At 37.0% G+C, this 13750-nt stretch overlaps 1 protein-coding gene across 4 annotated transcripts in view; it reads right to left on the reverse strand.

The window, feature by feature from the left end:
• Positions 1-494: 494 nt before the first annotated feature.
• Positions 495-13750, reverse strand: part of SLC38A4 (solute carrier family 38 member 4) — a 68148-nt gene continuing 54892 nt past the window's right edge. For all 4 annotated transcript variants that reach the window (XM_060024636.1, XM_060024635.1, XM_060024637.1 and 1 more), the window contains exons 13-16: positions 12662-12786; positions 5462-5606; positions 4494-4591; positions 495-2991 (exon numbers count right to left, since the gene is read on the reverse strand). In XM_060024636.1, coding sequence (XP_059880619.1) covers positions 2890-2991; positions 4494-4591; positions 5462-5606; positions 12662-12786 — 470 coding nt within the window. In that variant the 3' untranslated portion in view covers positions 495-2889. The remainder of the gene's footprint in view (positions 2992-4493; positions 4592-5461; positions 5607-12661; positions 12787-13750) is intronic.

Genomic DNA, 13750 nt, shown 5'->3' on the forward strand with positions numbered 1-13750 from the left:
TGTATTACTGGTGAAAATGAAAATGGTGGAACCACCCTGGAGACCTACTTGGAAGTTTCTTAGAAAGTTAAGCATAAACTTAGCACATGACCTGTCAATCCCACTACTAGTCCATTTCTACCCAATCCTCATCACTCCCATGTTGCTTTCCCTTGTCCCAAATCTTCCATGTCTTTATTTTACTATTTTCATCTTTCTTCTAGTCCCTCTTTTTCCATCCCAAATGAATTCTCCCTAATTCACCATAAAGAGTCATTTCTTCCACACTCATTCTAGGATGATATAAAATAAGAACGATTTAGAATTAGCTGTGTATTTTGCCAAAATAAGATGGCAACTATATTTTTGAAAGCTATAAATGTTAGTTATATGTCAAGAGGAGCAATAAAAATGGAACATATACCAAAATAAAAGAGACAATATTCAGATTAAAAATGTTTTTTCATGTATAAATAATTCACAGCCTTCAACAATAGAAAGAAAATTACATCATAGTCATTTGAAAAGTTCATTTATTATATACCAATATACACTTTCTGTAATAAAAAAGCCTCCCAATACATTGAACCATCTTATAAATGAAATAAGAAAATAAAGTTTTCATCTGTTTTTAAATGGGGCTAAATTAACCAGTACAAGATGCCATATGTATGTCTGCCCTGCATTCTATGAGATCTATGATCCTGAAAAAGGCCGTGAGAAAAAAATGGTGCTTTATTATTTGGCACTGTAGTATTGCTCTTGAATATTTATATAATTAAACATGTTGATATTTTCAAGTCCGTCATTTCAAATGTAAAGCATTCAAAATATATACAGATTTTACAGTTTTTCAATTTTTTGGATCAATCTTTGTTATTTACATTTAAATACATTCAGACCAAACATTTTTTTTAACACTCAGAAGGTACCTTTTCTCACTTTCTATTTTGATACACTCTTTAGATGAATGAAAATAGAAATATATCTTAAAAATGCTATTTGGCAAATTTTTTCAATAATAGTATGTCAGAAGTTATGATAGTTTCTAGTAATGCTCAATTTCCTTAACAAAGTGCACCATTTTACAGTATTATGACTCTAGAAAATAATACAGAAAACAAATATATATTTACTTAAGGCACATTCCAGCAAAAACTATTGAAATATGATTTCATTTTATCATACTTATATATACCTATATTTCATACTTGGCTGTACTAAAATATACAATAAATGTGCTTGATACTGATTGAGAAAAAAAAAAGGAGCAAACTCCAGAAATTCTAGGCAATGAATACTTAATTTTAAATCCATTTCATGAAACTATGTTGTAGAAGTGAGCAAGAATAATCATTTGCATCTCTTTGTAGTGTTAGCATTTTTATTTTTATAGAAAATGGCTCAATATTGTATTAAATAGCAAATGAATGTCAGCAAATACCTGTGCAAGCTAAACTGAATGAAATCCTATTTTAGACCTGCTAAATTAAAAGAACAACCTTAGGGCTTCCCTGGTGGTGCAGTGGTTGAGAGTCCGCCTGCCGATGCAGGGGACACGGGTTCGTGCCCCGGTCCGGGAAGATCCCACATGCCGCGGAGCGGCTAGGCCCGTGAGCCATGGCCGTTGAGCCTGCGCGTCCGGAGCCTGTGCTCCGCAACGGGAGCGGCCACAACAGTGAGAGGCCCGTGTACCGCACAAAAAAAAGAAAAAAAAAAAAAAGAACAACCTTAGTATTGATAATTATTTGCAAATAGGGAACTTACTTTCTTCTAGATGATTACGATAATATTGTAAACATTGAAGAAGAGCATTACTGAACTATATAACTCAGATTTCAAATTTAATATATCCCCAATAAACAGATACGTACACATGGATTTTTGAGCCCATCAAATTAATTCCCTACTCTCATCCCCAATAATATAAATGTTTGACTGTGAAGAGAGAAAACTACACATGTAAAAAATAAAAATCAAATGTACCATACATTAAAATTCTGATGACTACAGAATAAGATTATATACATAAACATATAGCAATCACAGTTTCCTGCACTGAATGTTTATCAAATAAAAATGTATCAAACAATACTGGGTAGTGTAGCTCCACATGAATCGTGGTCTTCTAAAAATTCTGAATGAGAATGGAAGACGAGAGGGAGGGCATTGTTCAGTGACAAAACTATGACAAGAGGATTGGGAATACCATTGATAAATGCCTCCAGAACACGCAGTTTAGATATAAGCATTGTTTTGCTGTTGTTCTATAATTTAAATAAAGCCCCTCTCTATGTTTCGTAAGATGTTTTAACATTTACAAAAGATCTACTGAATGAAGAAGTCACTAATTCAATGTCACAAACAGGATGGGCAAAATATTCCTTTAGTGTTGACCATAAGATGTTCTAGCCTGGTGTCTCATGTACCGTACAGAGACAGTTCATAAAACATGCCTTTTGCCTCTGTTATTAAATATACCCAGAGTACTTGGTGCAAGATTGAGGGAAGGCGTTAAATAGTAATAGCTTTGCCACCAGGGCATTTTTGTTTGATGTTCTGAGAATACAGGAATTTGGTACTTTTGTGGGGGGAGAAGGTGGGAGGAGAGAGAAGAGGGTATTATCATGCAGCTACCCTTATTCTGCTTGTGCAGAAGCAAAAATACATCATCTCACACTGCTCCTGTAAAACCTGGGTAGAAGTGTGCACCACAGATTTTAAACACATAAACAGCCATTTGTGATGAAAATGATGATTTCCTCTTCTGCAGGTGCCTGGTGATATTGCTGGTAAACATCTTTGGAATCTTCCTGTTATTTCCTGTGAATAACATTCCAATCGAGATAACTCAAAAGTCTTTGGGTTTGCAACTACCTCCAACAGGAAAATACAGTATTTTTCCTTGGGTTAGTGATGCTTGGAATTTGGGGGATTGTAAATCCAGTCAATTATAATGAGTGCCATGCTTCCAATCATAAAGATGATTCCAACCACAAGGAAAATTAAAGCCTGTAAGTCAGAGAGAACTTGTCAGGGAACACAGAAACTATACTTCCTTAGTACAGTTTGCTTTTATAAGTTGCTTACTTAAGGCAGCCATCTGATTTGCATATTGAATTGTATTATCCTTATAGCTTAGATGTCCATGCCTAGCAGTTCAATCAATTTAGAACCCTAGCTGGGGAAAGAGGGTGAATACAGTAGTAGTGAGATTTAACCCAAATGTTCAAAATAGAAAAATGGTTAATTGATTTGGTACATCAGAATGATGGAATACCCTGTAATCATTACAAATCAAGCAATAGAAAAAGATTTAATGACCTAGGGAGCGCTCACAATCTTTTAGGTGAAAAGGGTCAGGTTATAAAAGAGTAGTAAGTATGATATGATTAAATTTTTTAAAGCAAACAAAAACAAAGCCTACTATAATGCATGTTTCATATTCCTTGAAAAAAACTTCAAAGTGTATGCGTGTGTATGTAATTACATATATACACATATATATACATGTACATATAATTACATTCAAATATTTCATAATTTTAACACTAGAAGGAGCCTTATATATTACCACACAGACCAATCTCCTAATTCTACGTATGAGGAAAGAGCAGCTAAAGTTTTTATTTCACTAGAAAGGATCTAGTAGATAATTTTACTCGCTTTTATATCTGGTCAAACTGAAAATAAAAAGACAAGTAATTTGCCAAGGTCACACTGCTATAAAGTCCAAGCAGAATGGACTACATTGAGTGGAAATTATGGGGCAAGATGATGGGGGGAGCTTTTGATACCAAAGTCCCTGAACCATCTAGAGAGGAGAATGATTCCCAGGCAAAACTCAGGGTCAGTCAGTCAGACTCAAGCCTTAATATAAGACTTTATCAAGCAGTCATTGATAATATTTAATATTGGAAAAACAATTATTTCCAGTACATATTTTTGCAGTACTATCATGGGAAAGAAATATATAGTCCCCAGGTTAATAAGACTGTAAATTATACTGTAAGAGATTAACTGGAAAACGAATGGTTCTGTTTCTTAGTCCACACCAGGGAACAACAAGATACCGAGGAGGGGAAAACAAAAGCAACATTTTTTTTTTTTTTTTGGCCTTACAAACCTAACGAATATGACCAAAATGTTTAAATTTTTTCATCACACTGCTAGGGAGCCTAATTCCTTTCTGCATAATTTCCGGTGGATAATGCAGCAATAGCTTGGTGGTGGAAACTGGAATATATGGAAACCTGTGGGCAAACTCCATTAGCATTTGACAGGTAGGAAGGACTCAGCACAAGACATTTAATATTTGAAGAGAAGAAGTCCTGGAATCATCTGAGTGACAGAAATCCATGCCCCCTTTCTCTCCACCAGAGAGTTCCAGCCCATCTTTGATTTTGGTTCTTGTGCATCAATTCATTTTTTGGAACTGTGTGCATGCATTTCCTGGTTTACTCTATGTAGTCAAAGAGCAAGTTATAATGGGAGAGATTGCAAACCTTACTTACCCCGACCTTTTGGGGTGACCTAAGAGGTTCTTTCTTGACAAGTTTAAGATAAAAAACTGCTGGAAGAATGAAAATCAGCATAGTGGCAGAAGAAGCCCCTGAGGAGAGACACCGGACAGGTCAAAGTCTTACTCAGCAGGGCAGAGACCCAAGGGCATACACTTGAAAGAAACCAAATCTAAAGCGACCCTAATCAAAGCACGAAAAGCTCTATAAGCTCATGGATGCTTATTCAAAGAAGGTATGTTTATAAATAAAGTTTAAATGCACCTAACATCATAGCTGGCTAGTAAGTATACATCACATATAATAAACAACAAAAAGGCTGAATGTTACAAATTTATAGGAAATTAGTAATATAAACACATACTAAGAAGGCTGAACTCATTACACACCCTTCTGATCCACTTCTAACTTTTCAAGTTGCCTACACCTGAGTTTTTAAAGTTTTATATTGTATTTAAAATGTGAGTAAACCCTCAAATCAGCAGAATGGAAAATCAAATATATTACAAGGCCACCCAGTTAAGGGAAATAATACACTTTACAAAGTCAACCTCCTCTTCCTCCAAAGACATCCTTTAAGGCTCAGCTGATACTCACAGACCTAAGAGGGCATCCTGTAGGTAAAATCTATCTTCCTTCCTCTTTTTGATGCAGAGTTAAGACCTAGGTCCAAATCCTGGGTTCACTCCAAGGTATATGACTTGACTTGTATGGGGCTCAGTTGCCTTGTCTGTCAGAAAAGGCAGCTAGGCTAGATGATCTATAAAGTAGGTTTTAGCACTAACATTTTCTGATCCCATGAATAACGTCCAGTGTTTCCTGGGAGGGAGGGACGGTGACCAGCTGGACTACCAGGAATTCTGTGAGCCTGAGATGGACTGGGATGCTTGACCTCCCTTCACTGGCTCCCTCCATTTATGGACAGCTTGAGTTGATTAGATAAAAACCTTTCTGAAACTTACCTATGAATCCAAAGATGTATTTTATAGTTGGCACCAGGATGACCAAAACATTATTAAGTGCAATAAGTATGGCTGCAATCAGGAAATGTCTTATCCAGCTGAAGGGTCTTTTGGGAAATAACAGTGTGATCACTGATGTACGAATCTACAGCAAGAAAGTGCAAAGGTAAGGTCACTGCTTTGTTTTTGTTTTTAATTGAAGTATAGTTAATTTATAATGTTGTGTTAGTTTCAAGAGCATAGCAAAGTGATTCAGTTATACATATATATATATATTTTTTTTTTTTTTTTTCTCTTTCAGATTCTTTTCCATTATAGGTTATTACAAGATACTGAGTATGGTTCCATGTGCTATATAATAGGTCCTTGTTGGTTACTTATTTTATATACAGTAATGTGTATATTTTAATCCCAAACTCCTAATTTATTTCTATCCCTTGTCACTGCTTTGTTTTTAACTTTATCTACTATTTCAAATATTCTCACCCCTCTAAAGCATTTTCTTTGTTTTTCCTTTTTCTCCCAGAAAAGATCTTGATGCTGATCTTTTTTCAAATTTTAAAAATTTCAGTAAAGTAAAAATAACATAAAATGTACCATCTTAGTCACTTTTAAATGTACAGTCCAGTGGTATTAAGTACATTCATATTGTTGTGTAAGTTTGATGCTGATTTTTGATGTTTGGGAAAGTGTCATTTTCCTTGGTGATCTATCTTGTGCTCCCTTTCTCTGCTTTCAGAATTATTTTCTTGAAAATAATCTCAGTCAGAAAGAGATAAAAGAACAGATAAGATATATAACTCAGAGACACAATAAAACCCTTGTTGATTTCTAATCATGTCTCATCAGCCTGGATTAAGTATGAAGGCCAAGCACTGAATTTATTTGCATGTGATTGTGAACAGAATTTTTACAAACCTGGTGTTTCTTAATTTTACATTTGATTTACCATTTTTGCCACCTGATATTTTAAAAAATATGATATATTTTGCGTTCACTCCTTTCACCTCCCCACAAGTATAGATTATAAATGCACAAAAGGAAAAGAACAAGACCTAATAATCTTAACATTCCTCATTTCTACCTTAGTGTCTTGCTGTGCAGGAGACACTCAATAAATGTTGACTTAAATTGAACAGAGCAAAACTTTTTCCTCCCTTTGAGATCCTTGATAGATTTCAGCCCTATTTCAGCAGCTGAAATAAGTAGGGGAAGGGTCAAGAGAGGCTCCAGTTGTAGCACCTGCTCAAGTTACCCTGATGTAACGGGATAAAAAGATCCTTGTGGGTAGAGGGAGGGAGTGCCATTTATGTTTGAACAGCTTAACAAAGTTGGAAATATTCTTATCTTTGGAATCTTTTAGAGGACACTTTTGGACTTAGTGGAATTCATTTATTGGCTTTTCAATAAGTGAGCACTTGAGTTAAGCTAGAACTTCCCATTTTTAGAAATGCTAGGATTGATTTTCACTTTAAAATTTTGCTTCTGAAGTCTCTTAATGGTGTGGAGATGGGAATTCACTTAAAAGAGAGAAAATGTAAAATATATTTTGAAACACACATATGAATGACAAAAACTTTGAGCTGAATTGCTTGCAGTGTCTAATGTGACATTCTCTTCATACCAGTACACCAAAAATTAAAGCCATCTGCTTAGGTTTAAAAGGCAATTTCACTTCCAGAATGGCAAGGCCAGAGAGTCTCTGGAAATGGTTTGTTTGTAACGGATTTTAAAATTTGGATGAGTGAAAATTATGAATCTCACTCTGAAAAGTAGACTGAGGAAAACAAATGGTTTGATTTTGTTTTCCCCAGCAGCTTGGAAATTCTCCATTATGTCCTACAATTAGTGCTTATTCAATATTGTCCAAACTTAATAAGCTTAAAACAAGCTTTCTATGGTTCATACATAGTGCTTAAGGATCTATTTGTCTGAAAGTGATAAACTTATAGCATAAACAAGTAGAATACAGGTTATTTTCAGGCAGGGGTCACATGTATGTGCTTTTTTAACCCTTTGTTGAAATAATGCCTTTAATTCTATAAGCTGAGTTAGAGGCAAACCTATCTGTACAGGGCCTCTGAATGTAAATAAATACAGTTTCCTAAGGTCTCATGTCTCCCAGAAAGATTAAGATTTGGCCTAATGATGTAATAGTATAGAAAGTTTATGGGAATAATGGTTGAAGTAAATGGTGAAATCTTGCTCTTCAGAATGAATAAGGAGTAACAAAATCCCAAACAGAACTGAAGGCATTTAGAGTTGCCAATGCATTCCTAAAATGGGCAACAGGGCAAATAGGGAGATGGAAGGCTGCTGATGGTGGTAGTTGGTGGAAAAGAATAGAATGAAACTTGCTAGTCGTTCCATGTGTAAACGCTGCCTTGAGGAGTGAGCCTGGGATCGCGAGGTCCCCAGCAGCTCTGTTTACCTGTGTGTCAAGATAGAGGTGACTCTGACTTATTACCCAGAAAGCCTTGCCTTCTGCCCCACTTATCTCAGTGCCTTTTTCTCTCTGACACAAACTGATAAGAACCTGGAAATGTGGGTCAGATGCTGCGCATGGGGAAGTCCCCAGCCACAGCCCCGTGAATAATTCTAGAAAAGTTCCATGCAGTTCTAGAGAAAACCTCTGTTATTTCCAGAGACAGCGTTCTGAACAGGAGCCTGTTAGGACGTGCTGTGTTCTAAAGTGGGGACTCAATGTGAGGTCAGAAACGTGGAGGTTGAGTAGAAATCGGGAGCCTTAGTTTGCACTCTAAAAAAAAATCCATTCTGTTGCTGAGAAGTGAACCATACTTCAGTAGGATTGCATAGGACAAGGGTGTAGCAAATACCTCTGCATTACTGTTCTATTCCAGTTCACAGCAACATCTGCCATATTTCTAGGCCTATATCTATATTCACTTCAAAACAGGAAGTCTGAAGGCAACATAAGTGAAAAGATTGGTTTTACTAAAATAAAATGAAGAGGAAGTAGCCAAAGAATCTGAGACACGATCTCTTTTTTTTTTTAAGGTGCAGTAGGTAGAATTTGAGTCTGTGTGTTCTTGATAAACACATTAGGGTTATTGGGGTTTCTGTTTTTCATGGTAATGTGTGCATTTTCTGCATAAAGGGAAGCAGAAGCTGAAAATGGCATTATTCGTCCTTGGGAAGGAGGTGCAGTCCCGTAATAGACATCCCACTCCATATCACCTCCTCCCACTACTAAGAAACACAAAACAGTGTTGAGTGGCTTGTGAAAAAGCTAGAGTCTTAATTCTCTTTATTTATTTATTGTTCAATAAACACTTCAAGCACTTACTTTGTGCACTTTCTAAGAAGGAAAAAGCTAACCTGTCTGGAGAAAAGAAAGATAATAAATGGAGAGATAAAAGGAAAAAGTAACCACCACCATCAACAACACTTGTCATCTCTTCTTGGGCTCTTAAGAAAAAGAACCAACATATTTGTTGAAAATAGGAGAATACAAAATAATACTTAAAACTGATAGATTTTAATCCAGATTAAACCTAATACATATTAGGTTTTATTTGTTTGTTTTATTATTTGTATGGGGGGATACCAAAGCAAAGTCAATAAACTTATTAGTCAAGAGTTTTCTTAATTCAAAGAAACTTGTCAGGAAAACCATGCTGTTTGACTCAGCATTGGAGACATGGAAAATCTTGGTTCTAAACTGTAAGAAACAAACAAATACATCACAACCAACTTCTATCACTTTGGGAGAGAAGTGTCTGAAGGTAGCCTTGTGGCACTTGACTGGGACAGGGAGGCTGGACCTACCTTTATGTCATCCATCAAAGCCATGGAGGCTTGGTTCAAATAGCTAAGATCCTCACCCAAACTGAAGTTCATGGCAAATGTTGGCGAGGGGACGAATCTATGCTTTTGCTAGAAAGGGCAGTTTATACACCTCAAGAAAGGGCAAGATTCATTTGGAGACGATTTTCCTTAGCAAACCTTGTTGAGCTCATCTTGTGCCAGTCACTGTGCACACCGCTTACCTCCAGGGGAAAACGTGGACAATCAAACAGACCATCTCAATGTAACGTTGTAGGGGGTGAGGCAGAATTACACGCAAAATGTTTCATAAATGCTAATGTTGAGTTTAAATGCATAATGAAGGATAGCAGTTAGTTAGTTTTCTGAAATTTGGTTCTAATGGTCAATTTTGGTTTTAATGGGCATCGGATGGGAAATGTTTCCAAACTACTATGGGAGATACAACTAATGGGAAATGTGTTGTCATTCCTGGTGGTCAGATTTATGCCACTGCCTGATCTGTTATACAAGGGAAGAATTTCTGTGGACAACCTGGATTGTTAATGTCAAAGTGAAATGGTCATCACTAAATGAAAGGTTGACTTTCATTTCGTGTTATCATGACCGCAGCCATCAGTGTCATGCTGTGAGCAATGCATTAGTTCAACTATCAACAACTAGCTGAGTAACGACAGCCAAGTCCATTAATCTCTTGAGACCACGGCTTGAAAGCACTGTATTTAGGGTTTATGAATAAAGCAATACAGAAGCATTTTCTTTTACAAAATGCTTTGATTCAACAATGATATGAGTGCCCACTGTATGCCAAAATTTAATCAGTAATATCTTTACACACAAAAAGAAGGGTTCCAGATATTCTTTTCTTGGCAATGCTGTTTGCTTGGAAATTTTACCCTATGGTACCCTTTCTGTCTACAGCTGTCTTCTGCCTTGTCCCCACAATGGAGCTGATTTTAGGCTAAAGATGAGTGCATAACATTTGAAATACTTTCAGATATATGAGAGGCAAGACATTATTTAAAAGTAAACTCTTGGCCACCATAGTAATAAGGATCTGATTTCATGCACTCATGAAAAAGGAATGTGCTGAAAAATAACTCAGCACACAAGCTGCATTTAAAGTGACCGCAGTGTCATTATATGAGCAGTCCTCATCTGCTTGGCCCTGTATGGAACATTCTGTGCAGGACAGTGCTGGCTACTGATTTTTCCCCCTAAAATGAATGGTAAATTCAGTGCTTATGAAAGTAGAAGAGTTGGCAGGAAAGTGCAGACTTGTGTTTACCCACAGGTGGTGATTTTAACTCATGCAGCCCAAGTCTCCATGGCCAGCCCTGCTCTGTGATCCTAGAACAACTGACGCCAATGGCAAATGCCATGTAGGGACCATCTTAGTACGAGTCTGGCAAGAGGGCGTGTGTCAGTCTTGGGGGCAGCAGAAGAAGAGACATGTGATGGATAACATGACTATTTTTCAAGAAATTTAGTTCTAGTGTGTAACTTACTTAACATGAATCTCCTCATTAGCCTTCAAGAAATCAGATTAAATAAGGTGACTTCTGGATGTTTAGGTAGCGCAATAAAATCGGGGGAGAAAATGAAATACCTTCAGAACTGTGGTGAAAATGTAATATGATTTGAAAGTGAATGTGGTTTCAGCTTTCAAATTTCAGAAGTTATATGAATTCCTACTCATTTCTACTAATCCACAAGAGAGAAGCTCAAGATCTGCTTTTTTGAATTTGAGCTTAAAAATTAATTTCAGTTTCATTAGGTGCCATTTGTTTATTTTTGTTTTTATTTCCATTTCTCTAGGAGGTGGGTCAAAAAGGATCTTGCTGTGATTTTGCACAGCAAAGGAAACCACAAACAAGATGAAAAGACAGCCCTCAGAATGGGAGAAAATCTTTGCAAATGAAGCAACTGACAAAGGATTAATCTCCAAAACATACAAGCAACTCATGCAGCTCAATATCAAAAAAACAAACAACCCAATGCAAAAATGGGCAGAAAACCTAAATAGACATTTCTCCAAAGAAGATATACAGATTGCCAACAAACACATGAAAGGATGCTCAACATCGTTAATCATTAGAGAAATGCAAATCAAAACTACAATGAGATATCATCTCATACCAGTCAGAATGGCCGTCGTCAAAAAATCTAGAAACAATGAATGCTGGAGAGAGTGTTGGAGAAAAGGCAACCCTCTTGCACTGTTGGTGGGAGGGTAAATTGATACAGCCACTATGGAGAATAGTATGGATGTTCCTTAAAAAACTAAAAATAGAACTACCATACGACCCAGCAATCCCACTACCGGGCATATACCCTGAGAAAAACATAATTCAAAAAGAGTCATGTACCAAAATGTTCATTGCAGCTCTATTTACAATAGCCAGCACATGGAAGCAACCTAAGTATCCATCAACAGATGAATGGATAAAGAAGATGTGGCACGTATATACAATGGAATATTACTCAGACATAAAAAGGAACGAAACAGAGTTATTTGTAGTGAGGTGGATGGACCTAGAGACTGTCATACAGAGTGAAGTAAGTCAGAAAGAGAAAAACAAATACTGTATGCTAACACATGTATATGGAATCTAAAAAAAAAAAAAAGTGGTCATGAAGAACCTAGGGGCAAGATGGGAATAAAGATGCAGACCTACTAGAGAATGGACTTGAGGATACGGGGAGGGGGAAGGGTAAGCTGGGACAAAATGAGAGAGTGGCAGGGACATATATACACTACCAAACGTAAAATAGATAGCTAGTGGGAAGCAGCTGCATAGCACAGGGAGATCAGCTCTGTGCTTTGTGACCACATAGAGGGGTGGGATAGGGAGGGTGGGAGGGAGGGAGATGCAAGAGGGAAGAGATATGGGGACATATGTATATGTATAACTGATTCACTTTGTTATAAAGTAGAAACTGACACACCATTGTAAAGCAATTATACTCTAATAAAGATGTTAAAAAATTAATTTCAACCTCAATAAAACTGTAAAACAAACAAATACATAGAAATAAATTTTGTGATTTTCCCCCTACATTTAAAAAGTACTTAGCATTTAAAAATACTTGCTCTAGCAAGTATTTCCTGGCAGTCCAGTGGTTAGGACTCTGTTATTTCACTGCCAAGGGCATGGATTGGATCCCTGGTTCGGGAACTATAAGCCCTCAAGCCACGCAGTGCAGCCAAAAATAATTTTCAAAAAAATTTTAAATAAAAAGAACACTTGCTTTGTCTACATATTACATAGTCAATTTTAAGTGGGTTCAAACTGCTATATAAAAAAATAATGTTCCTGGGCATATCATTATAATTAAATCAACATCAAGTCAGAACGTATGTACTAATCTGTGGTGTCAAGCAGGATTCTTTCACCAAAGCCATATACTTACAGGGAACAGCACTATGGGCACAGTTAGCGTTACGGCCACCAGGACGGCCAGGCGTACCATGAGGAGAGGGGTGTCAAATGTGTACACTTTGCTGTAAGCATGAAGCAATTCATCTTCAACTTCTCCTGCAAAGAGGAAGAGGAGAATGAGTTCACTAGGTGTAGTCAAATCGGCACTGCTTACCGAAGACAACGTTTTATAGAAGGAACACAGTATAGTAGAAAGAACCCAGGTCTGGGAATCCAAACACCTCTGTTTTTATCCTGTCTCTTAGGTTATGAGCTATATGACCTTTGTTCAAATGAACAAAGGGGCCCTGAAGCTTGTAAAGTTGCAGGAGGTAATATAAAATTGCTAAGGCTCTTCTCTAGGTCATTTGCATTGTGATAAATCTTTCTCTGCTATACAGAAGCACCACAAAACAGAGGACAGGCTGAGGTCTTCTGGTTGAAAGGGATGAAACAGCCAAGCCTCATCAGCCTGTCCGTCACGTCTTGCCACCTCCCTCCACCCTCACCTGCCCAGTGAGCCCCGAAGCAGCTTCTCCAAACCCAGCATGGAAACCCTAGGACAAATGATCTTTAACATTTTTTCAAACGCAACCATTATGACTCCATCATGACACTGACAGACATACTTCTGGGCTTTTTCAAGTTTTTGTTTGTCTCACTGAATTGAGACTCATTGATTAAGTAACAAAGATGAATTAGTATGATTGTTATAGGGTCTCCCAATGAATACCGCTATAAGATTAAGATGCTGCCCTCCTGGCAAACACACTTCTTTCAGAATTCCAGGCATAAATGACAAGGAAATGCTTACAGAATCAGATGTACACTGATTTTCCCACTACTCCCCTCAAAATCAGACAAAGGGAGTTAAAAATACTTTCAAAGGCATTGACCCAATTTTCATTAGTTTACAACCAGCGAAGAGTTAATGCCCAATCTAAATCAGTGCTTGGTTAAAAGCCAAATATTAGTCAAAAAAAAAAACCAAAAAAAAAAGCAAGCAAATGGTGCCCCCTCCAGTCTCTTCCTACCCAATTTGTCTTGCAATCAATTTAATTTACCAAGTCAGCAGGGAAAA

The sequence above is a fragment of the Delphinus delphis genome, chromosome 11 (assembly GCF_949987515.2).
Source record: "Delphinus delphis chromosome 11, mDelDel1.2, whole genome shotgun sequence".
NCBI lineage: Eukaryota > Metazoa > Chordata > Mammalia > Artiodactyla > Delphinidae > Delphinus > Delphinus delphis.